Source organism: Schistocerca piceifrons, chromosome 5 (assembly GCF_021461385.2).
Source record: "Schistocerca piceifrons isolate TAMUIC-IGC-003096 chromosome 5, iqSchPice1.1, whole genome shotgun sequence".
NCBI lineage: Eukaryota > Metazoa > Arthropoda > Insecta > Orthoptera > Acrididae > Schistocerca > Schistocerca piceifrons.
In genome coordinates this window covers 53,424,191-53,446,989 of record NC_060142.1, presented here as the reverse complement: position 1 = coordinate 53,446,989, position 22,799 = coordinate 53,424,191, and the positions used below count along the sequence as shown (strand labels likewise).

General features: G+C 44.7%; 1 protein-coding gene across 1 annotated transcript in view; it reads left to right on the top strand.

Annotated features, from left to right (window-relative positions):
• The window catches only part of LOC124798729 (E3 ubiquitin-protein ligase TRIM71-like), a 99,632-nt gene that overhangs the window by 27,922 nt on the left and 48,911 nt on the right, over positions 1–22,799 (top strand). The window contains exon 3 of the mRNA XM_047262256.1: positions 16,574–16,856. Within this exon, the coding sequence (XP_047118212.1) occupies positions 16,574–16,856 (283 nt within the window). The remainder of the gene's footprint in view (positions 1–16,573; positions 16,857–22,799) is intronic.

The window sequence follows — 22,799 nt, the reverse complement described above, 5'->3', positions numbered from 1 at the left end:
CAGTGATTTCCTTTGTGCTGACCTGAATTGAACGGCTGGAGAGCGCTTAGTCTTCGGTGCTCGTCCGACCACGTTTAAATTCATTAATTCGAAAATAATATGTCTTCAATGACGGTGCAGATTCCGCGTCAACATCACCCAGGTCTGTTTTGATTTTTGCAGCAGTCATCCTTTCAACTGAAAATAATAATTAATAACCACGCGAAACTCGGAGCCGTAAATATGTAGTTAACTCACAAGCTGAAACGTGCGTCATATAGTGTGGCGGTCATGAAAAGACTCTGTCACCGCAAAGCATTCGTGTCCGCCAGATACAAGCAGCGCCACAACTCGTTCCTACGACACAACACAGCTATGTGATGGTGGTGTCCTCTTACTGGCGGACCTATTCTTGGGAGACTGTTTTTTTTTTTTTTTTTTTTTTTTTTTTTATTGGGAAGGTAGGGAGGCTCTCATAGAAGTGAAGCTATGACTATGCATGGAGCCATGCCTGGATAGTTCAGGCGGCAGAAGTATTCCACAAAAACAATGTTTGGAGTTACGGTGTCCGGCTCTGGGAAAAAGTTCTAATGTGACGCAGTTGCAGAACAGCGTACAGTTTTTTTCTCGATAGTTATTAGTAAAGACTTTATTAAAATTGAGACACAGTGTTGCTCAAACTACTAAAACAATGGTTTCACGTCACCTCATATAAGCGAACGTATGGGGCCTATGTTTCGAGGGTAACAAGTTAAACATAGGTTATATTTCTCTTAGTCTTTTGACTGGTTTCATGCGGCCAGCCACGAATTCCTCCCTTGCTCCAACCTCTTCATCTCAGTGCAGCACTTGCAACCAACGTCATCAATTATTTGCCGGATATATCCAAATCTCTGTTCCCCTCTACAGCTTTTACCCATGACAGCTCCATGTAGTACCAAGGAAGGAATCTCGTGATCTCCTAACAGATGTCTTACCACCCTGTCGCTTCCTCTTGTCAGAGTTTTCCGTATACAGTATTCCTTTTCTTTCCTTGCCGATTCTGCGGAGATCCTGTTCATTCCTTTCAGTCCATCTAATTTTCAACATTCTTCTGTAGCACCACAACTCATATGCTTGATTTCTTCTGTTCAGTTTTCCCCACAATTTTTTTCCTCAAATTAAGGCCTGTATTTGATATTAGTAGACTTCTCTTGGCCAGAAATACTATTTTTGCCAGCGCCGTTCTGCTTCTTATGTCTTTCTTGTTCCGTCCGTCGTGGGTTATTTTGCTGCCTACATAGCAGAACACCTTAACTTCATATACTCTATGATCGCCAGTCCTGATAAGTTGGTCAATGTTCAGATAGAATGTACGTCTTATTACTTTCGTCTCATTAGACTGTACATTCTACCTGGCAAATCCTGCACTTCTTCTTCACTTCCATTGAGGATACTGTTGTCCTCAATGGAAGTGAAGAATCAGGCAGAGAAGTGTCATCAGCTGATGTAAACATGGATATCCTTCAATTTTAATCGCATTGTTGAATCTCATTTCCGTCATTGTTTTTTCGATATACAAGTTTAACAGTAGGGGCGAATTACTGCATCCTCACCATTCACCCTTTTTAATCAGAGCACTTCGTTCTTGGTCAGTTGTGTTGACTGGATTAGCTGTTTTCCAGGCGCCATATTTAATTGGGCTAGCAAATCCGCTTCAGACCTTAACATGTAGACAAGACAGCTAAAAACTATTTGCGAAATTCGATTTTCGTCTTTCTGTAGATGCGTCGCATGCCCACTCAGTGAATGGAAGCTTTCACGGCGTTTCCTCCAGAGCTTCGGTGAACACCTTCGAAGGTGCTCTTGGCGACGCTGATTCTTACAGAGTGACGAGTCGGAGCAGAGAGAATCTTTGCCTGAGATAAAGCTTAGCTATCGATTGCCACCTGTCGAACATAAAAAACACATATCGATCCTGCAAAGCCACCGTCCAATAAGGCCGAGAGGTAACCTGAGTTTTGCTGCCAAATAACAGTAAGGAAAATGACAACAATAAAACAGAGCGAAAGAACACGGTTTCTCTCACGTTTATCAAAAATGTCGGCAAGATTTCACAGAAAGATGACGTAAGGCCGGTTGCTAGACCAGCTAGGAAAATATGTCAAGCATTCTGATCTTCTCTGTCAGCAAGTGGGGTATATGATTTTGTGTAGCCGTGGAAACATCTACATTGGAACTACGAAGAGAATAGCTAACAAAATACTGAAAAAACAAAAGTCTTTACCGACTAGGGAAAACAGGAAAGTAGGAAAATCTGCTGAAGCAGAGCATGCTCTTCAATCAGGAAATGAGGTATGAAGTTTTCCGAAGCTAAAATTTTATCTGCTATAACAAACTGTTATCCACGGCTATGTAGAGGAGTCATCGCAATACAAGCACAGTGATAACTTTAGGAGCAAGGAGGCAGCAGTGAATCTCTATTAGACGTGGACAGTGGCTCTGTAGAATCGAAACATAAGTTTTTATCCTTGAAAAGACAGTCGATAGTTAAGTTTTTTCTCTGACAAAGATTCTCTGCTGATGACGTGTAAACTCGACCACGCTCATTTTAGGCAGTAGATAAGATGCTTTCAGACTCGTGTACACCTCTGAAGATGTCTAGCGCAACTCTGGACGAAACGCCAGGGACCGAAAGCTCCTTCGACCTCGCCCATACAGCCCAGATGACTCATCAGCAACTGTAACATCTAACGTGAACCGGCATTTTTGGGACTGCTGAGAAAACTGTTCCAATGAATACGTACGTTGAGGTTAAATGTCAGTGATGTGGCAGCATCAGAGGTAAGGAAGAAAGCTGTCAGGAAGTGGTTTCACGACGAAGTTGTGCATTTAGTTCGTTCGTCCGCGAAAAGTTTAGCGTTACTGAATGTACAGTTACTGAAGTATAGGAACCAAGATAAGAAATATTGTTGGTAGAAACGGGGCGATTTTGGCGTTTCTCATCCCACCCTCCACCTTTTCGTGAGATGTCGCGATATTTACCTGGGCGCCCTCTTACCCACCACCCCCACCCCTGCCCCACCCTCACCAATCTCATGCGGTATTCTTCAAAATGCGTATTTTTAGCGCAAGAACGTTAATCCGTCCTTGACTACGTTGGATTTATTTAAAACATATAATTTGCTTAATTATTTTTACTTACGAACTGTCGGTGGTGAAAAACCACGCAAAAACTGCTTGAGTATTCCCCCCTCCGTATCGCAATCTCGAGATGTCTTGCGAATAAAATACACTGAAGCCCCAAAGAAACTGGTACAGGCATGCGTATTCAATTAGAGAGATACGTAAACAGGCATAATACGGCGCTGCGATCGGCAACGCCTAAACACGATAACTGTCTGGCGCAATTGTTAGATCAGTTACTGCTGGTGGAACGGCAAGTTATCAAGACTGGTGAGTTTGAACGTGGTGTTACAGTCGGTGCTCGAGCGATGGGACACAGCATCTCAGAGGTAGCGATAAAGTGACGGTCTTCTCGTACGGCCGTTCCACGAGTGTACCGTAAATATCAGGAATACGGTAAAACATCAAATCTCAGACATCGCTGAGGCTGGAAGAAGATCCCGCAAGAATGGGACCAACGACGACGGAAGACAATCGTTCAACGTGACACAAGTGCAACCCTTCCTCAAATCGCTGCATATTTCAATGCCGGGCCATCAAAAAGCGTCAGCGTACGAACCATTTAAAGAAGCATCATGGATATGGGCTTTCGGAATAGAAGGCCCACTCGTGCACCCTTGATGACTGTACGACACAAACCTTTACGCCTCGCCTCGGCCCGTCAACACGGACATTGGTCTGTTGATGACTGGAAACGTGTTGCCTGGTCGGACGAGTCTCGTTTCAAATTCTATCAAACGGATAGACGTGTGCGGGTATGGAGACAACCTCATGCATATCAGCAGGCAACTGTTCAATCTGGTGGAGGCTCTGTAGTGGTATTGGGCGTGTGCAGTCGGAGTGGTATGGGACCCCTGATACGTCTAGATATGACTCGGATAGATGACACGTAAGCATCCTGTCTGATCACCTGCATCCATTCACGTCCATTGTGCATTCCGACGGACTTAATCAGTTCCAGCAGGACACAGCGACACCCCACACTTCCCGAATTGCTGCAGAGTGGCTCAAGGAACACTCTTCTGAATTTAAACACTTCCACTGGCCACCAAACTCCGCACACATGAACATTATTGAGCATGCATAAAAAGTTATCGGTTTACTTGACGCGGCAAGTAAACCGAGAACTTTTTATGCAGGGACTCCGTCGCGAAAGACTTCGTAGTCATTATTGAGCATGTCTGGGATGCATTGCAGCACGACGTTCAGAAGAGATCTCCACCTCCTTGTTCACTTATGTATTTATGGACAGCCCTGCAGGATTCATGGTGTCAGTTCCCTCCAGCACCACTTCAGACATTAGTCGAGTCCATGCCACGTCGTGCTGCGGCACTTCTGCGTGCTAGCGGGGAACCAACACGATATTAGGCAGGTGTACCAGTTTCTTTGGCTCTTCAGTGTAGAAAGGTGTTCAAATTACCTTACCAAAGAATGCCATAGTTGTCCAGACATTTCTCTCCGCCGCTTCTCTGAGGAACTGTTCGATCTCGCTGCGAGCGTGTAGCACCAAGTCTTTCTGTTTCGGGAACCTCTGCTTTGCTGCGTTCCATGACTGTTACTTCCTCCTGACAGTATTTCTTCATCTTGTAGGCGTATCTTTTCACGTACGCGATACAACGATCATGATTAGTCATTCTGAATGAGTGACAGCCTTCACTGAGTCATCGAGTAACGAGATGCTTACGGGCGTCTAGACAGCAGGTCGGGGCCTGCCCGCGCGTCGCTGCCAGCCGGCTCGTACGCTGCAGCTTTAGTAGAGTCGCGCGTTTGTTTGGCCGGTGGCGGCTGAAAAATCGAGGTGCTACTGTGCTATCGCGATAAATATTATAGTGTAGATTTTAGCCATATTTTAACGTAGAAGCATGTCTTAATTTAACCAATTTTTCTCGCAATTTTACGCAACTTCTTCAGGAAAGAAGTACGTGATATTTGTTGAGAGCGCTCCCCCCCCCCTCCCCCGCTCCCCTACGTGAGATTGGGTGAGACTCGGCTCGAATCCTTCCCCCGTCCCCCCACCCCACCGCACCCCATCCCGTCCTAGGTGTCTCACGTAATCAATGGACACCCCCAAATGGCTACTTGTTTTAGCACATCCACAGAAGAAATTTCAGGGAAAATTAACGATTGAGGGAATCAGGTGAAGCAGTTCTATAAGATAGAAGTTGCGAAACAAGTTGTATTGAAAAGTAATAGTTTCGCAACTCTGAAAATTGCCCTTGAACTTAAAATAATACAGCTGTATCTAAGATTTCATGGTATTTGATTGTACTATTATACCTGGTGTTTACTGAATTAAAGTAAAATCCTTCTAATTTATGTCCGGAAATGCTTCATTTATAGGATATCACTCATATTTGGCTTCTCAACGAGTGCCGGTATAAAGATCATATCTGGCGTAATTTTATTTCATACAAATGCCAACTAAAAAAAAAGACCCTAACTGTAGATTTCGGTTCTGAACTATGTTGATACTGTACGTAACTACCGTGGATAACTTTCTGCTTTGTACTGATAATGCACTCGGAGGAAGAGGGAGAATATAACGACGCACCACGAACAAATTACCTGAATTTGACTAAATCGGAAGATCTGACGTACATGTACAGACAGACAAATGATAATTTCAGAAAAATTGGAGAAGCTTCACAAATTGAGCAAGTCAATAAAGAGTCGTTCCACCTCTGGCTCATACGCAATCAGTTATCCGACATGGCGTTGATAGAGTTGTTGGATATCGTGCCAAATACTGCCCAAATGGAGCTTTGGATCGTCAAACACCCTAGATGGTTGGAGGGCTGTGCCCATAACGTTCTCAGGTGGGGAGGGATCCGGCAACCTTGCTGGCCTAGATGGGGGTTGACAAGCACCAAGACAAGTGGTAGAAACTCTCGGTGTATGTGGCATTATTTTGCTGAAATATAAGTGAAGGATCACTTCTGGTATCGGGCCGTATGGCCGTCGACAGTCAGGTTGACATCCCACCTGTGTCTGGGGCATCTCCAGGTATGTCTTCGGCTTGGAATGTCGACTGGAGTAGAACTGCATTCAGTTAAGAGTCCCTCTTCGAACTGAGATGTCTTGAGAGGTCCTGAACAGTGAGTGGTGGAATACCTAGCTGACTGTCGCCCGTCATACGGCTCGTGACGCAGGAGTGATGGTCTGGCGTGTCATTTCAACTCGTAATAGGATCCCTTTGGTTGTCATCCACGACATCCTCGCAGAACACCGATACTTCGACGATATTCTACGTCCCGTTATGTTGCCTTCGTGGCAAGTGACAAGCAATCCCGGGCTTCCATTTCAGCAATATAACGTTCACCCCTCCCTTGCATACCGCTTGGTCTTCGTATTTGCCTAGCTTTACCTCGGACAGCAGGATCACCTGATGTCTCCCCAACTGGGAACGTTTGGAGCGTTATGAGCAGGGCCCTCCAACCATCTCGGGGTTTTGACGATCTAACGCACCGATTGTGCAGAGTTTGGCATGATACCTCCAACAACATTCTCTGTGAATGCGGAACCGAATAACTGTTTGCGATATTGCCAGAGGTGGACAAACGCTTTATTGACTCGCTCAGTTTGTGAAGCTCTTCCAAATGAATAAATCATGCAATATTTTTGAAATTTTGATCATTTGTTTGTCTGTACATGTGAATTACATCTCCCGATTTCCATCCCGTTCGAAACATTTCGTCAATGTGCATCTTTTTCTTGGTGCAGTTCCAAACAAACTGAAAAAAAGTTGCCTGTAACTTATTACGCTGAATTATTAATTTTGCTACGGCATCGTGCATTTAGTCGCGTACCAGAGATACCAGTACGTTAATACCAAGGTTTTTGAGCAATTGAATGAAATCCATTCTTATCCGACACAAACGCGATCGTTGGCGGTTTTTTTCCCAAAAGTATTAAAAATGCGCTCTTCCATCGCAATCTGGCATTTCATGCACAGAACGAAGATTGAAAATAATCTCATGGGGAGATCTCTCAGCTCACAGACGCTCTCGCTCTGTGTGTAAACGCTTCAGACACATGCCCTTGCAAGAATGACTGTTATAGAAAGTACTCGGCAAGCAACTATCCGTGAAAATGCGCTCCTAGTGTAAACAAATCTGCGAGTACTATCTGTGGGTACCAAACAATCGGAGAAAAAAACCCTCACGTGGATCCCAGGTGTGTGTGTCCCATTCTTCGGCGGTTATCCTGAGTGCGAGCGTGGTTTATACGGCGGCGCACACAAAGCTTCAACTGGCTCCAATCGCGCTCGATCGGGTGGAAATCAGCGGACACCCCAGGCCACTACGTACTGTTGATTGCTGCACATCGTGGGGGGAAGGTTTGCATGAGGCGCGAGAGGTGTGGTCTGTTCGTGCGTTGTGATCTTAAAGACAAACTGTCACCGAAATGCTGACTATGACTGGGCAGTATCCTGTCCAACAAGCGGAGGCGACGACGTTTGGAACGCGGATATACTACAAACTTCGGACACTCGCAGTATTCCATGAGGACAACAAAATGTGTGAGCAGTAGCGCGTACTTTAAGAAAATCGCAAGATAATTTCGGTCGACAAATACATACCTGTGCGTGGCCATTTCTACAACGAAGCGGCGGTAGCCGAGTGGTTAGCGTTCAAGCCCCGTAATCGCTGGATCGATGAATCGAGTCCCGTCCGTCAGTTTTTTATTTCTATCACAGTAATTTTCTTTACTATTTACATCACAATTGATATAATGGGAAAAATACGTGTAATCGAATGAACTTTTATTAAATTTATAGTGTTATTTGGCAGTCTACAAATTATCATCACAAATAATATAATATTCATAACTATCGACTAGTTAACGACCAAACGCCAGGCGCCGCCGCCGCCGCTGCCGCACCTAGGCGACGATGTGTACACGGTACTGGACAACTTTCTAAATAATCAACTATTTAAATTTCTTTAATAAACGGTGTTACTTAACGAAACAATGGACAGGAATGTCGTTTAAACTGGATGGTAAACACTGACGCAGCTCACGCCACAAATCAAGTACATAATCAGGAATAGGGTCGAGTAGATTACAGGTATCCATGTTTACAGTATGTAAACACCATATACGTGATGCTAGATTAATATCTAAGAGCAAGAAAATTTGTTACATTACGTTACAGGTCAGTAAATGGAAGCATATAAACATGGCTTGTTATTTATCAATCCAGTCTTTCCTGCTTTTGTTAGTTCGCAGTTCATAACTTGTTACATTACGTGCCTATGTTATATCTAAGGATGTGCACAGTACCAAGCCACTTTTATGTGCTTCCTTTCTTGGCCAATTTCGGTTGAAAGAATGCGGAATTTGCTGTTGGACATAGTGGAATATTCCCGTACAAACACCTATAATTTGATAAAGTTCCGATAGGTGGCGGCGCTAGACGCAGCCTTGAAAATGGGGTCTTCAACGGACGTGTGTTCCAAGCATAGAGCCGTGATTGTTTCATTTTGAGGAAGACCATAGCATCACAGATATTAAAAGACGCTCGCAGAGTGTGTACGGAGACCTGGCAGTGAGCAAAAGCATGGTGTGTTGTTGTACGAGGCGCCCGTCGTCATAGCAACAAGATCGCGCAAAACCATAGGGTCCCCAGCATGCCGGCCGGCTGCATATACCTGTGACTTTCTGCAGTGTTAGAACGTGCGCGCACACTTCCATCCGAGGTGATCGGCGGATAGAAAAGAAATTCTCCTCCATAACAACTCAAGGCCTCACGCAAGTCTGCGCACTCGAGAGGAGCTCACAGAACTTCACTGGACTCTACTTCCTCATCCAGCCTGTATCTCTCACATTCCGACCTCAGTCTGTTCATCCCAATGAAGGATGCATTCCGCGGGAAGCAGTATGTGAATGCTGGGGAGGTAATTGATACAGCAAGACGTTGGATCACTGGTACCATGCGGGAATACAGGCCTCCCAGTAAGGTGGCTTAATGCCGTCGCATTGCACGGATATTATGTTACAAAATAGGGTTTTGTTGGCAAAAGAGAGGGGAATATTGTGGTGTATTAGAATCCTGAATAAAACCAACCTGCTTCCAGAAAAACACCCCTCGTACATCGTGAACGGTCAGCTACGTCAGGGACCGGGTGGGAAATCGTTAAATCAGTGGAAACTTTATCATGTAATGTGTTATCGAGAACTTCAGTCTGTTTAAACACGCAGGTGCGAAGTATTAGTGTGGTCTCAAATAGTAATTCGCTCCCTGTTAGAGACGATTGCTGCAGCTGGTGGGGCGTGAAGTACGTGCTGTGACGTACGCCGCAGTGCCCCAGTGAGGAGCGCATGACGTCACTGATATAGGGGTCTATACCAGACGTTTCCTAGCCCACTTTAGAGCGCGACAGAGCCGGTTAGTTCCAAACTCTTGTCTGCGATGAATGCCTTTGTGAGTAGACACAGTCCGTCCAGCTGTTTCCTAAAAAGACGGTGAGCATTTCTGTTGAAACCTCTACTAGCAACGAGTTGTCGGTAGTTATCAGCATTTGGTGGTGAATGCGGGCGACCATTACGAGACAGATTGTCAATACTTTCCTCTCAGTGGTGTACACTGCTTAGACAGGCAAGCTCGCATACTGTCAACCGTTCTTCCGTCAGGCCTAATGTCCAACAAAGTGTCGCACGATTATGCACGAGAGTGCATGGGTGAAGGAAGCACGCGCAGGGGGATGGGGGCACTACTGCAGCGAGCGAATCGGTCGTTCATTGTCGTGTGATCATGCGCCAGCTTCAAATCGGTTTGGATTTTCCAAGCCTGTCGCTCGACACAGTGATGAAGTGCGAGAAGCTAATCAATCTAGTGCCAGCACGGAGATGCTCGTGGGACCAGAAGACACCTCAGTGCTACATCAAGAATGTTACCTACAAGTTGTGGGACGAGGTAGCAATGGCATTAGAAGAGATGGGCAATTTTCTTTGCTCTCGTGCGTTCAGTCACCGACCAATGAAGACGGGATCATAAGTGGGATTTTTTTTTTTCCCAGTTTGTCCCAAATTCTTAAAAGCGTTGTTTTGTGTGTAAAGATCTATTACGGTAAAAATTCTTGGTGACGTTAAGAGGCAGGAGCTGTCTGACTAGGTCCCTTGCCCATTCCTGTAAACTGTTGAAGTAAAACTTAAGGCAGGAGCTGGGGAGTGCCAGTGAAAGTTAAACCTGAGGACGAATATTAGAGTGTAACTTCATAGCAAAGTAGTTTCTTGCACCATTGCTGAAGGAATTTGAGAAATTTGTCATAAGAAACCAGGATAATTTGTAATGACGCAAATTAAGATACTTAAAAAAAATAAGGCTTAAGCTTAATTAGAAGAGACATCTACACAAACACTCTACTTATGTTACACAATGGTGATTTAACAGTCTTGTAAAACCACTGTCACAGTCCACTCCAGTGACCCATAATAGAATCTCATCTCATCTCACGTATCGACAAATAACTTTTTAATTTTACAGTACAATACATATGTAAATGGTGACAGTATTGTTTAATAATACAGTACGTTGCCAAGTGCTTGATGCTTGGGAGCATAATTTTAAGTGTCCGTCACATACGATTCTCAACAAACAGGTTGAATGCTCTACTTTCACCTCTGATGCGACGGCACTAGTTCTATCATGTGATCTGAAAATTGGTGAAGGCCTGTCCGGATTATCTGTTTCGTTGGAAAGTTCACAGAGCCTCATTTGTCAATTACTATATGGTGTAGCAAAGTAATTCATTTTTCATAGTATCCTGTTTTGTCAGGGCCAGCGTCAGTTTCTTTCAGTGAAAGACGCCATTTAATTGCCTTTAGTCCAAAAGTACTTTCGACCACTTGTCTTGCGTACGACAATCGTTTATTGAATAACTCAAAGCTGATGGCTCAAATTCGTTGTAAAGGGATATGGCAGCATGAGATAACTTGAAGGGAATGCCTGTATCGCCTAGAAAGACATTTAGTACTCTATTTATTTCTAGGAGGCTTTTTCTCGCTGCATAATTGCAGAGCCCCAATTCGTGACCGCACTTCACTCTGTCCGCCGTAGGCTCCATCATTGACGCTAATGAACCTGTAATTAGCTCCCACGACTGCTTGCAACACATTTGAGAAAAAATTCCTGCAGCTGCAGCACGTACTTCCAGAAAGCTTCAGGAACTTGATTCTAACATGTTTTCAACATACACAGCTTAAGGTTCCAATGTCCCAAGATTTTGTCGCGATGCATTACATTTCTTTAGATTATGGAAACTGCGTACATTGTATCACCGATACAACGCTCCAAACAGCCGATGCGAATAACCCAAAGTTTCAAATGACGTACTGGTTGCGGCCCTGTAAAATTAAATTACTCACTGTATGAATAACACGAGTAACAGACATCGCAACGATATTTTGTTGTAACTTCAGGAACGAAGAAAAATTGAGTCAGAGGAATTATTTGCGGAGAGAAGGTAAAGATACGAGTACGTCTAAACAATGTCCTTCCCTCACTCAGATGATGATCCAGACGGACAGTAACATACAAAACAGAATTATCAATGAAGTATAAAAGAATGCTTCTGATGACGAAGATAAATGGGATAGTGACGTTGACTCCAGTGCAACGTGTAGTAGTGAAGAACAATATACTAATAATGATCATTTAGATGGTATTAAAGACAAGGACACAACTGCAAACCACGGCAACGGCTACAATTCAAGAAAAAAAGTCAAGCGCCCGTGAAGAAATCAGATTCAGAAGACAGATTATATTGAGAAACCAGCGCCTACTTGAAACGGAAAACAAGCATTCCTTTCTTCAGAATCAGGCTGCACATAACTAAGAGAGTGATTATTTATTATTTTTGTTGCCACATCGGCGTGACCTTCCTCCACATACGAAGTTATGCACACGTGGAAAAGGAATTAACGATGTCATAAGAGAGCAGGAACAGCGGCCCTTCCTTCAACAACATTAGTCATCCGAAACAGTCGTATCTTCTGGGTACAACACGGCAGACAACAATTCTACAGGTCCTTGCTACAGTGAATTTAATTTTCAGTAGAAGTGTCGTTTTTACAATTTCGGTTTTACATTACTTTTGAACGACTTCTTTTCTAAACAATTTATTTGAAGGTTTTGTGAAAGTACGTTGCAATGAATAAAACACTTACCTTGGAGTAACTGCCAGAAATTCTTTAGGTGTCAGTTTCTCTGAAGCCACTATATCCTCAGTATGGGTTAGTGGGTATAGAAAGGTGTATTCACTTATTCTAAAGTAGGGGAAATGATGCTCATCGTTTTCCGACGCGTTCTTATTTAAGCGAGCAAGTTCTCCGTACAAAGTTCTTTTGTATCAGCCCGTTCACACGGGACTACCAAAACCGGACTTCGTAAAAAATTTCCCAATACCGCTTCTGGCTCATGTAAACACTTCAAATTAGTCTGGAAATACGCTTCTAGTTATCGGTTCTCCAATTCCACAATCTATTTTCGCTCCCAGGCTGTCAGGTTTCGCCTTGTTTTTAAAAATTTTCGGCTAATATGTACGGATTAGCTTTTTGTACAGTTGATTTATTAGACTGAAGCTATTTATACCTCGTCTAACTGAAGAGAAATAGCGATTTTTCTGACTAAATCGGAAACTGTAACCGCTGTTTTTCAGACGCTATATTTAACTGGGCTAACAAATCCGTATCAGACCTTAGCATGTAAATACGACAGCGGAAAACTGTTTCCGAAATCCGGTTTTCGGCTTTCGGAAGACGTGTCGCATGTAAACGTAGTGTGTAAGATACATTCACCATTTCTTTCTTCCGTCCGTCCTTTGTTTCTTCGTCATCTGATATGTCAAGTGTATACCGGTACATAAAAAGTAATTCGAGGAAAGACATGACACCTTAACTAGCAAAAGAGGCCGACTGCACTTATTTGGTCGATAGCGTGACACACGAGGACCTGTGACGGTGTCAAGCGTATTTATCCACCAGTGAAAACCTAGTCATTTAACTACAACGCGCGCTCAGTCTTAGCTCGTAATGACACACAGAGGCACACTGACTGAACGGCGTAGACAAGCTCCAAACAACGTTCACAAAAGAAACTGTGTGTGACGAAAGGTCTGAAACCTGGATTCGGGAAACCATTCCTTCTTAAATGCCAGATTCATCTGTCCATAGTAGAAAGTGAGAATACCCACCAGCGCCAGCACACCACACAAAGTTGTCCGCTAGAAAAAAGCATTGTTAATGTCTCACCGTGACCGAGGAAAACTATGTAGGATGCGCAGAATTTGTGGGTTCGCTGATGGTCTGTTTGTTCCATAAACAGCACAAAAATTTAAAACCGTGCGTTGCCGCGTCGGATCTAAGCTGGTATTTCCAATTTCCGTAACGTGCAACTGTGAGAATAAGTGAAAAGGCATCCGTTCTGTTCAGACGCTTTCAGCTAGAGTTAAAATGTGGTGGGTGTTTATTATTTGACTGCCCCTTAAATTGTCAAGTGATGCTCATTGAACTGAAGTACTTCACTGAGTTGATACACACCAGGAAACCTCCCACCCCCATCTGCACTACCAGTTCTTTAGACTCAAATTCCCATGTATGCAACAGCTTCGTAGATCAAATTAGCTCACAAGTGAATTAGTGCATGAAATATTGGACATTAAGCATGAGAAACCTTTATGGCTGAAGACACAAAACTAGTTATGTTGCTTCCAATAGTTTCTAATTATTGACTCATAGGTTAATGAAAAGCTCGTTTCTCGTGCAACTCAGTGGTTATAAGTCATATTTTTTGAAATTCTTGCCATACGATGACAATGCCTGCAAAATTTGTCAGGAAGAGAGTTATCAGTAGGCCTATTTAATTAGTAAATTAAAACATCATGCCTCGTGCATGAAAAGTGAAGACACAGAGAACAATAAACTTTTCCTTTCATTATTCTGTATGTGTGGGTGGGAGGAAGGAGGAGGTAGGAGGTGGTCATCAACAAAACATTTGAAATTACATGTAAAATTTGTTGGGAGCTGTAATAGTACTCTCACAAATACTGCACGAATATAGTCTGGGTAATGTGTGCATCACGAGTTACACCATCCTAAGATGTACATCCTAACTGAAGATACAGTTTCTATCTTCAGTACTTCTGTGTCAAACCTTTGAAGTAAGCTTACATCTCTTGAAGAGTAGATTGTGACAGGAATTTAACTGTTTGTTGCCTCGTGGAAGTCATTAGTTGGACAACTCGCAACTGACTCTGGATGACTGGGCATCCCTGTTTGCCATTTTGTGATACAGATAATACACAAAGGTCAGGCATTAACTATAAACTGCCATCTTATGGTATGTGTACCTATGATTTTAAAAGTACAGACTAGACTGGTTAAAGTGATTCCTTGTGCCACCAAAATGATCCTGCTGACAGGACTGCCAAGAAACTGAGCATTTCTTAAAGATCCATTTAGCCACAACATACCTTATGATGCACAAACAGCATCTGGGCTCTGAGTTGAGATGATGACAAAGATTAAAGTATCTCACTGATGCATTTTTGCTCCATGGGAAGTGGAAGTGGCTTTGCAGAACAGCTATCTTGTAGTGGTTTACCATTGAGAAACAATTAAATTACGTAAGAAGGCATATGAGTTGCTGGAGAGTTGCTCGGTGGAATATTTTCATAGTGTCTCATGAAAGGATATGCATTGATCATAAATTTTCCCTATGATTGGCTTTTGTGAAAGCTTACGAAAACGTTATGTCCAACTGTTGATACATGACAATCAATGGTGATGTGGTTTCCTAATAGAATTGGGCATTTCAGAGTTCTGAGAACAAAAACTGCCTCATCTTTGTAGTGTTAGAGAACACAGCTGTAAGAGAAGCAATTTTGGCAAGAGAGATCATTTAGGATTCTCGTTTTAGGGAGAACATAGCTCTAAGGATAGTGACTAACACCTTTCTGCTGATTTTTAATTTGTTACACACTGTTTGTATGGAGTATTCCATTAAGCAAATTGAGAATTTATGTAGTGCTTGCAGAATACACTTTTTAATTGTATAGTTTACAAATTATTATTTCAATTTCTGCAGGGGAGAAAATGGGACAGAAATACCAAAAAAATCTAATTTTGTACTGGAATGCTGAATATTACACTTAAACTGCATAAAATGTATGTTACATAGGATTTAAACTCAGCAGTACCCTACTAGGCTTACTTTGTAATGTGCTGAAGTAGTATCTTGTAAAGACAGGCTGTGTATGAAATGTGACCAAGTAAATTTTGATTTAATAATAAAGTTAATATTTTGTGTACATCTATAATAACTAGGATAATACAGGGTGATTCAAAAAGAATACCACAACTTTACAAATGTGTATGTAATGAAAGAAACATAATATAACCTTCCGTTATACATCATTACAAAGAGTATTTAAAAAGGTTTTTTTCACTCAAAAACAAGTTCAGAGATGTTCAATATGGCCCCCTCCAGACACACGAGCAATATCAACCCGATACTCCAACTCGTTCCACACTCTCTGTAGCATATCAGGCGTAACAGTTTGGATAGCTGCTGTTATTTCTCGTTTCAAATCATCAATGGTGGCTGGGAGAGGTGGCTGAAACACCATATCCTTAACATACCCCCATAAGAAAAAATTGCAGGGGGTAAGATCAGGGCTTCTTGGAGGCCAGTGATGAAGTGCTCTGTCACGGGCTGCCTGGCGGCCGATCCATCGCCTCGGGTAGTTGACGTTTTTCGTAGGACTCTCCATACAGTTGATTGTGGAATTTGCAGCTCTCTGCTAGCTCTGCGAGTCAATTTTCCTGGGTTGCGAACAAATGCTTGCTGGATGCGTGCTACATTTTCATCACTCGTTCTCGGCCGTCCAGAACTTTTCCCTTTGCACAAACACCCATTCTCTGTAAACTGTTTATACCAACGTTTAATACACCACCTATCAGGAGGTTTAACACTATACTTTGTTCGAAATGCACGCTGAACAACTGTCGTCAATTCACTTCTGCCGTACTCAATAACACAAAAAGCTTTCTGTTGAGCGGTCGCCATCTTAGCATCAGCTGATGCTGATGCCTAGTCAACAGCGCCTCAAGCGAACAAATGTACAACTAAATGAAACTTTATAGCTCCCTTAATTCGCTGACAGATAGTGCTTAGCTCTGCCTTTTGTCGTTGCAGAGTTTTAAATTCCTAAAGTTGTGGTATTCTTTTTGAATCACCCTGTATTTCACAGTAAAGTCAGTGGCAGTTCATAAGCAAACATTGGAAATTATCTTGTGAAAGGCTCATTTGGGGACCCATGTTTACTGGATAGTTTTGTTTCTGCTATTGTACACTTTCACCACGCGTGTGCGTGCAATTATTATTAATGAGTAATGTGAAGGTAATGAAAATGTTGTACTTTGTTTGCAGAATGGCTCCATCATATTCAAATTTCCAAATGAACCACACCCCTTGTCCACCTCAGCAAATCCAAGATCAGCAACTTTCTCAGTGCCAGCCGCAAGAAGACTATCAGCACTGCCCGTCTCCACTGTTAAATGACAATCAATGCTGCCTGAGCCCTGGATTTCCACCTATTAATATGCCAACTCAACAAGTGCCTATATCTAGCCAGGTACCATCAGTTACGGGACCACAAACTCAGCAGGATAATTTGAGAGATCCTGTGGACTTAATTAGTGATTTTCTACAGGTATGCTTTGACAGAAAGCTGAACTAGAAAAATTAAATTGTACTATTTAGTGGTATAATAATGTACAGAAAGTTCTGGTTGAGAATTAAGAATTATTTAGGAATAAAGGACATAATTCACAGAAAGACAGAAGTGCTGTGTTGTTGATAGGTGCACAAATAAAAGGTACAGAGAATTGCTAGCTTTCAGAATGGACTTCACTTTTCAGACTTAAAGGAAAAACATGCAAGTGCGTGCACATGAGGTTTATGCCAGGGAGGTTACAGGAGCGAAGGGTGTGCTGTAAGGATAGTTCCTGTCTGTGCAGCTCAGAAAGGTGGTGGTGGTGGTGGTGGTGGTGGTGGTGGTGGTGGCACGGGTTGTGAACCAGCCTTTGAAATCTTGCACATAGTGCCACTGGGTGGTCCACCTTGTTCTTGGCAACAGTTTTGCAGTGGCCATTCATTCTGGTTGACAGCTAGTTTATTGTCATACCAATGTAAAAGACTGTGCTGTGGTTGCAGCAGAGCTGATACATAACATGGCTGCTTTCCCAGGCGGACCAGCTTCTGATGGGGTAGGATAAGCATGTGACAGGATTGGAATAGGTTCATAATGGGTTGGTGGATTTGGAAAAGAAAGTTCATTCCAAAAGTTAGCCAAGCTCTGTACCTTTTGTTTGTTTTGTTGTGGTTCTGCCTTTCAGTGAATTGTCTCCTTTATTCCTAAATAATACTATTTAATGGCATCCACAATCAAATGACTCAGTGATAGATCTGGGTAACATTATGTGGCTGCATGTTGTTGAACTGAACATATTTGTGGCCTTTGCAAGTAAACAAACTTTGTATTAATAATAATTTTAATAATAATGAAATCTATCATACCTATTTCACGTTATGTCATAGGCAGAAATATATGGGGGTCAACCAAAGATCTAGGTGGCCACAAGATCAACAGTCTAGTGGTGGTATGAGTGATTCAACAATCTAGATGATGCTAGATTAAATACATGTTAACTTCTCTTCCCTAATTGTGCAGTGTTTGAATTTTTGAACTTTTTCACATTGTCTGTAATTTTTGTTGATACACTGCTGTGCATTAGTTATAGCCATTTTTCACTGCTGTAATCATTTTGAACTGATCTATATCAGCAGCTAACAAAAATATAACCACTGTTTCGTGTAAATTATTTTCCAAAAATTTTGTGTTAAGTTTTTTCAAGTCATCTGTACAATGATTCTTATTATATTTTCTGATAGAACTTGCATGCATAATCTATCACTTCATATATCATAAATTTCATGTGCTAGAAAATGGTCATAAAAAATGGAAAATAATATACTTCCAGTGTTCGTTAGCATGACAGCACTTCAACAAAGAAGGGTCTCTTGTTCTTCAGAGTGGTAAGCGTGAGTATAGTAATAAGGATACTCTGTAGCTGGGGGCATTGTACACACTTGCAAAAGAGTAGGTCAACAACATGTGGCACATTTCTCACACTAAAAAAATAAATTGTGACAAAACTCAAAATAATGTGATTCAACAAATATCTTGTTAACACATTCCCTGTGGAGGAAGATTTGATGTCTCACCTCTACTGCATATTGGACCACTGGAGACCTAACAAAAATTTTTCTGAAATGTGGCTCAGGGCACCAGTGTCCCAAATGCTGCAAGTGTGATTATACCTCTGTATGATGTTACTTCACCACGTAAGTGCTTGCTGGGCTGTCTATAGCAAAGTGGACATATATCTGCATAAACTGTTGCAATATTGGCCAGCTAGACCCCAAAACAGCCACAAAACAATGTGCTTTCCTTGCATATTTTTGCAGTACTGCTTTATTTCATAACCTCATATCTTACAGGAAACAATACTAAAAAACAGTTTTCAAAATTAATTTGGACTTTCTAACAATTAGAATCTGAAATAGTCATACTTGATTTTGTTGTCTTTGCTCTTTTGTTTTTGAAGGACATTTTACCTCCTAATTTATTTGCAGACACACACAAACAAGTCATACAAACAATACAAAAATTCGTTATTAACATAACCTTTGCAACATTTAAACGGTGCTATCTTAAAAAGTCATTCCTAGATATGGTTTTTAGTGGAATGACTCCCCCTGCTCACCACTCTTTGGCGGGTACATGCTTTGCTACTGTGGGGCCCCAGCCTTTGCAGCATCTTTTCCCTTCCGTGCTGGATGTCTATCCTCTTGCCATTCTTTTCCCCTCCCTTGTGGAACATGTCTGGTGTGTTATTGGGAATGTTCTGCTTTGTCTGTCACTGACATAAGAAGTCTCTCACCACTGTTTTTTGTTCCCTTTTCTTTTCTTAGTTGCCCTTCTCCTATCCTTCCTCCACTTCAGCATTTGAAGTCTCCTCCTCCTCCCCTTCCTCTTCCTCCTCTTCCTCCTCCTCCTCCCCCTCCTCTTCCTATTCCTCCTCCCCCTCCTCTTCCTATTCCTCCTCCCCCTCCTCTTCCTATTCCTCCTCCCCCTCCTCTTCCTATTCCTCCTCCCCCTCCTCTTCCTATTCCTCCTCCCCCTCCTCTTCCTATTCCTCCTCCCCCTCTTCTTCTTCCTCCTCCTCCTCCTCCTCCCCTCTTCTTCTTCCTCCTCCTCCTCCTCCTCCCCCTCCCACTCCTCATCTTCCTCCTCCTCCTCCCCCTCCTCCTCCCCCTCCTCATCTTCCTCCTCCTCCTCCCCCTCCCCCTCCTCCTCATCTTCCTCCTCCTCCTCCCCCTCCCCCTCCTCCTCCTCATCTTCCTCCTCCTCCTCCCCCTCCCCCTCCTCCTCATCTTCCTCCTCCTCCTCCCCCCCTCCCCCCCTCCCCCTCCTCCTCATCTTCCTCCTCCTCCTGCCCCTCCCCCTCCTCCTCATCTTCCTCCTCCTCCTCCCCCTCCCCCTCCCCCTCCTCCTCATCTTCCTCCTCCTCCTCCCCCTCCCCCTCCTCCTCATCTTCCTCCTCCCCCTCCCCCTCCTCTTCTTCTTCCTCCCCCTCCCCCTCCCCCTCCTCTTCTTCCTCCTCCTCCCCCTCCTCCTCCTCTTCTCCTCCCCCTCCCCCTCCCCCTCCCCCTCCCCCTCCCCCTCCCCCTCCCCTCCCCCTCCCCCTCCCCCTCCCCCTCCCCCCTCCCCCTCCCCCTCCCCCTCCCCCTCCCCCTCCCCCTCCCCCTCCCCCTCCCCCTCCCCCTCCCCCTCCCTTTCCCCCTCCCCCTCCTCTTCTTCCCCCTCCTCTTCTTCCTCCCCCTCCCCCTCCTCTTCTTCCCCCTCCTCTTCTTCCTCCCCTCCCCCTCCTCTTCTTCCTCCCCCTCCCCCTCCTCTTCTTCCTCCCCCTCCCCCTCTTCTTCTTCTTCCTCCCCCTCCCCCTCTTCTTCTTCCTCCTCCCCCTCCCCCTCTTCTTCTTCCTCCTCCCTTCCCCCTTCCCCCACCCCCTCTTCTTCTTCCTCTTCCCCCTCCCTCTTCCCTCTTCCCTCTTCCCTCTTCCCTCTTCCCTCTTCCCTCTTCCCTCTTCCCTCTTCCCTCTTCCCTCTTCCCTCTTCCCTCTTCCCTCTTCCCTCTTCCCTCTTCCCTCTTCCCTCTTCCCCCTCCCTCTTCCCTCTTCCCCCTCCCTCTTCCCTCTTCCCTCTTCCCTCTTCCCTCTTCCCTCTTCCCTCTTCCCTCTTCCCTCTTCCCTCTTCCCTCTTCCCTCTTCCCTCTTCCCTCTTCCCTCTTCCCTCTTCCCTCTTCCCTCTTCCCTCTTCCCTCTTCCCTCTTCCCTCTTCCCTCTTCCCTCTTCCCTCTTCCCTCTTCCCTCTTCCCTCTTCCCTCTTCCCTCTTCCCTCTTCCCTCTTCCCTCTTCCCTCTTCCCTCTTCCCTCTTCCCTCTTCCCTCTTCCCTCTTCCCTCTTCCCTCTTCCCTCTTCCCTCTTCCCTCTTCCCTCTTCCCTCTTCCCTCTTCCCTCTTCCCTCTTCCCTCTTCCCTCTTCCCTCTTCCCTCTTCCCTCTTCCCTCTTCCCTCTTCCCTCTTCCCTCTTCCCTCTTCCCTCTTCCCTCTTCCCTCTTCCCTCTTCCCTCTTCCCTCTTCCCTCTTCCCTCTTCCCTCTTCCCTCTTCCCACTTCCCACTTCCCACTTCCCACTTCCCTCTTCCCTCTTCCCACTTCCCACTTCCCACTTCCCTCTTCCCACTTCCCACTTCCCACTTCCCACTTCCCACTTCCCACTTCCCACTTCCCACTTCCCACTTCCCACTTCCCACTTCCCACTTCCCACTTCCCACTTCCCACTTCCCACTTCCCACTTCCCACTTCCCACTTCCCACTTCCCACTTCCCACTTCCCACTTCCCACTTCCCACTTCCCACTTCCCACTTCCCACTTCCCACTTCCCACTTCCCACTTCCCTCTTCCCACTTCCCTCTTCCCTCTTCCCTCTTCCCTCTTCCCTCTTCCCTCTTCCCTCTTCCCTCTTCCCTCTTCCCTCTTCCCTCTTCCCTCTTCCCTCTTCCCTCTTCCCTCTTCCCTCTTCCCACTTCCCTCTTCCCTCTTCCCACTTCCCACTTCCCACTTCCTCCCTCTTCCCACTTCCCACTTCCTCCCTCTTCCCACTTCCCACTTCCTCCCTCTTCCCACTTCCCACTTCCTCCCTCTTCCCACTTCCCACTTCCTCCCACTTCCCACTTCCTCCCTCTTCCTCCCTCTTCCTCCCTCTTCCTCCCTCTTCCTCCCTCTTCCTCCCTCTTCCTCCCTCTTCCTCCCTCTTCCTCCCTCTTCCTCCCTCTTCCTCCCTCTTCCTCCCTCTTCCTCCCTCTTCCTCCCTCTTCCTCCCTCTTCCTCCCTCTTCCTCCCTCTTCCTCCCTCTTCCTCCCTCTTCCTCCCTCTTCCTCCCTCTTCCTCCCTCTTCCTCCTCGAGTGCTCTTGATGGCTGGCCCATTAATGTGGCATGTAACAGGTGATTAGGTAATGCGTAATTCCCATCCGTGGTCGACAGGTGGGGTTTCGTACACACCCCTGGTACAGGCCAGGCCCAGGGAGGAGTGATTGCCTGAGCTGCTACTTTCCCAAATTGCCGATTGGTCTCTGTCAGGTGTGACTTAAGGTATGAACAGTCACCTGAGGCAGGTGCATGCCCTTGTGAAGTGGGGCCCTCAGTTGGAAGGAGTGTACCATCACAGACGATGGAAATCATGGGGATTTTCTAACAATGAGCCAGTGATATTGACAATCAATGTCTATAAAATGTAAACGGAATGAGGCTAAAAATTCAAAGACCCTCTCATCTGCACCACAGTTCCTCATGGTTCCACATACTGAAGATAGTCAGTCCTTTGCAGTGGTAAATCTGTTAATTATTTACAAAGGTGTTGATGCAATTGCTGGCCCTGTGAAATCCTGTTCTCATTTATGGAATGGGATTTTGCTTTTAGAAACTACTTCTGATTCTCAAGCACAACTACTGCTTGTCACCTTGCTTCTCCACAGCTAACCTGTTTATGTCTAGGTCCATAGGCTGCTCGATGGTCTGACAGAGATCAAAATCCTATCGTACCACTCTGATCAGGGTGTCATTGCTGTCCATCAGCTGATGAAAATGGCAGATCCCTCATTAGTGCCAACATGCACTGTTTTTCTCACCTTCGATGGAGTGGTGCTTCCATCCAAGATCATGGCATGCTATGAAATTATCACAGGCAAACTGTGCATTCCGAACCTGATGCACTGCTACCGGTGTTAATGTTTCAGTGACAGTAGAATGCCTTGTCGACATCCAGATAAATGTGTAACCTGTGGTAGAGATGTGCACGATGAGGGCGATTTTCCATCTCCTTCTCCCTGCTGTTTAAACTGCAATGGCAGCCATGCTGCCTCGTCTTGAGATCGTCCCATGTATCTTGATGAGCACGCTGCAGGTAAAGTAAAGAAAGAGACCTTTCTTGATCACTTGCAAGTTATTGGCTAGTAGCAAATCCTGCGCTCTACC